At 38.1% G+C, this 3,347-nt stretch overlaps 1 protein-coding gene across 1 annotated transcript; it reads left to right on the top strand.

Annotated features, from left to right (window-relative positions):
- Positions 1–164: 164 nt before the first annotated feature.
- On the top strand, positions 165–1,703 carry LOC110728260. Its single transcript, XM_021907934.1, has 2 exons — positions 165–474; positions 724–1,703. The coding sequence occupies exons 1-2, from the start codon at positions 165–167 to the stop codon at positions 1,701–1,703; spliced, it is 1,290 nt and encodes a 429-aa protein (XP_021763626.1).
- Positions 1,704–3,347: the final 1,644 nt, after the last annotated feature.

Here is a 3,347-nt window from a genome sequence, read left to right as displayed (position 1 = left end):
TTCCCAAAAAGGAAGGAAAGGTTTGAGTATGCATAGACTTCAGAGATTTAAATGCAGCATCGCCAAAGGATTATTTCCCACCCACATAGATGTCTTGGTGGTAGTACTACGGACATGCAATGTTCTCATTCATGGATGGTTTTTCAGGCTATAATCAAATACTGATGGCGATGGACGATACACCAAAAACATTGTTTATTACCCCATGGGGGACATTTTGCTACCAAGCGATGCCCTTCGGACTAAAAAATGCTGGGGCTACTTATCAACGTGCTGCAACAACCATCCTACATGACCTCATTCATGACACTGTTGAAGTGTATGTGGATGATATGATTGTTAAAAGCCATGACCGTATGGAACACATATCGACATTGAAGTCTTTCTTCGATAGAATTCGAAAAATACAACTTAAGATTAAACCCCCAGAAATGTGTGTTTGGGGTGACTTCCGGAAAACTTCTAGGATTTATTGTAAGTCAAGAAGGAATCAAGGTTGATTCAGATAAGGTTAAAGCCATTAAGGAATTGCCTCCTCCAAAGAATGAAAAAGAAATAAGAGGTTTTTTGGGAAGAATTCAGTACATCAGCAGGTTCATATCACAACTTACAACTAGATGTGAACCAATCTTCAAACTTCTTCGGAAAAATGTGCCAAAAAGTGGAATGATGAGTGTCAAGCTTCATTTGATTCAATGAAAAATTATCTTTCTAATCCTCCAGTTTTGATGCCACCCAAGCCTGGGGAAGCTTTGCTCTTGTACCTTACAGTGACAGAAACTGCCATGGGTGGATTGTTGGCGCAATATCAAGAAGGTACCAAGAAAGAAATTGCTATTTATTATCTAAGAAAAAAGTTCTTAGAATATGAGACTAGATATACTCCCTTAGAAAGGGCATACATCGCTCTAATCTACGCGACAAAAAAGCTCCGACATTATCTACAAGCTCATACAACATTCCTTATCTCAAGATTAGACCCTATCAAATATATCTTTGAGAAACCTATTCTGAGTGAAATATTTGCGACAGAATTCGATATTCAATGTGTTAATAAAAAATCTGTTAAAGGGAGAGCCATATCTGAAGCGTTAGCTGATGGGCCTATATCAGGAGATGAATTCGATAACGACTTTCTGGATGAACATTTATTCAATATCAATACATCACAATGGAAGATGTACTTTGATGGAGCATCTAATAGAAGGGGGAATGGTGCAGGTGTGTTACTTATTGATCCACATGAAGTTCATATTCCCTTTTCAATAAAACTTATTTTTCCAACAACCAATAACACCGCTGAATATGAAGCTTGCATCTACGGTGTAAAGGCAGCCTTAGCAGCAGGGGCAAGAAATCTTATAGTGTATGGTGATTCAAACCTCATTATATTTCAGACAATTGGAGTGTGGAGGGTTCGAGATGAAAGGTTGCAAATGTATACTGACCATCTCCAACAACTTAACCCCTGCTTTGAGGAAATCGATTTCAAACATCTCCCCCGAGAACAAAATAGTTTCACTGATGCGCTAGCAAATTTGGCAGTAAATTTAACCTGGGAAGATAACGTTAAAGTTCGGTCTGTAGCTATAGAAGAAAAAAGTTCCCCAGTGATCATGGATGAAGAAATGATCGCATCATTAACTATACAAGACGAAGAGGACGCTTGGTATAGCGACATAAAAAATTTCTTGGCCACTTGAGAATATCCCGAAGGGAGTCATAAAAAAGATCAACTTGCAATTCGAAGGCTAGCCGCTCATTTTGTGATATTAAAAGATCAATTGTATCATAAAGGTTTTGGTAGAACCTTGCAACTATGTATTCATGGTGAACAAGTCCGAAAGGTCATGGGAGAAATCCATGGAGGAGAATGCGGACCACATATGAACGGACGAATGTTGGCTCGTAAGATTTTACGATCCGAGTATTATTGGAGCACCTTGGAGACATATTGCATACACTTTATAAGGACATGTAAGAAGTGTCAAATATTTGCAAATCTCAACCATATGCAACCCGTCTCACTACATAATCTCACTTCACCGTGGCCATTCTCAAGTTGGGGCATCGACATCATTGGACAAATTCATCCGAAAGCTTCAAATGGGCATCAATACATTTTAGTAGCGATTGATTATTTTTCAAAATGGATTGAAGCAGCATCATTTTCCAAGTCAGGTGCAAAAAAAGTCTCGAAATTCGTGATAAATAACATTATTTGTCGCTATGGAGTACCTTTTGAAATGATTTCGGACAATGGGTCGCAATTCGAGGGGCAATTGAAAGAAACTCTTGAAAAGTATAAAGTCAGACATCATCAATCTTCTCCTTATCGCCCGCAAACCAATGGAGCAGTTGAAGCAGCCAATAAGACCATTCGGACAATAATCGCATAAATGACTGAAAAGACAAGGGAATGGCCTAACAAGTTGCCGTATGCTTTTTGGGGGTATAGAATCTCTATTCGAACCCTAACAGGAACTACTCCTTACTCCTTGGTGTATGGGATGGAGCCCATCCTTCCCATAGAAATCGAAATTCATTCCTTACGGGTCATGAATGAAAGTGAAATCTCTGAAGATCAATGGCTCAAACTTCGGAATGATGAACTTGCCTTAGCAAATGAACGAAGGTTACAGGCTCTTCACAATACCCAACTTTACCAACGACGCATTGCTCGAGCCTTCAACAAAAAAGTTGAGCTAGAGACATCCAGGAGGGTGATTTGGTGCTAAAACAAAATCAGGCTCCTCTTCATGATCCTCGGGGCAAATTTAAACCAAATTGGTCAGGACCATTCTTGGTCAAACATATCACTCCTGTCGGGGCAGTACAGTTAGTCGATATAAATGGTGATACTTTCCTCCACTTCACCAATCTTGATCAGCTCAAAAAGTATTACGCTTAGTATCCATACCCAAGTCAATACGGGTAAAAAAAAAAAAAAAATCTTCGCACGTACTTTAGTCAATAAAACGGGAAATTTCTTGTCAATGTATGACATTTAATCAACTCTAAGGTTGCATACGAATTATAGTTTTTATAATCTCGTCTCCTTTAGATTTATCGATTGTATATTTAGGCTTTGATGTCATTGTCTAAACTTTGGACCTCCAATACGGTTATTAAAATACATGATTGGGCTCATAAAATGGAATATTCTAAATCATGATCTCGTAATCATAAAATTTAAATTTCAAGTAACAAATGTCAAAGTTTAGAGCAACAATGAGTTGACTTTTAAAGAAAAACTTCATTCCAATGAGAAATTCCAACCTTAAAAACACAATGTTACATAAGATAACATTTGATCCTAATTCGATGCTTCAAATGCCCATAGTGCA

Source organism: Chenopodium quinoa, unplaced genomic scaffold, assembly GCF_001683475.1.
Source record: "Chenopodium quinoa cultivar QQ74 unplaced genomic scaffold, ASM168347v1, whole genome shotgun sequence".
NCBI lineage: Eukaryota > Viridiplantae > Streptophyta > Magnoliopsida > Caryophyllales > Amaranthaceae > Chenopodium > Chenopodium quinoa.
The sequence above is the reverse complement of the archived record's forward strand: the minus strand, read 5'-3'. Positions and strand labels throughout refer to the sequence as shown.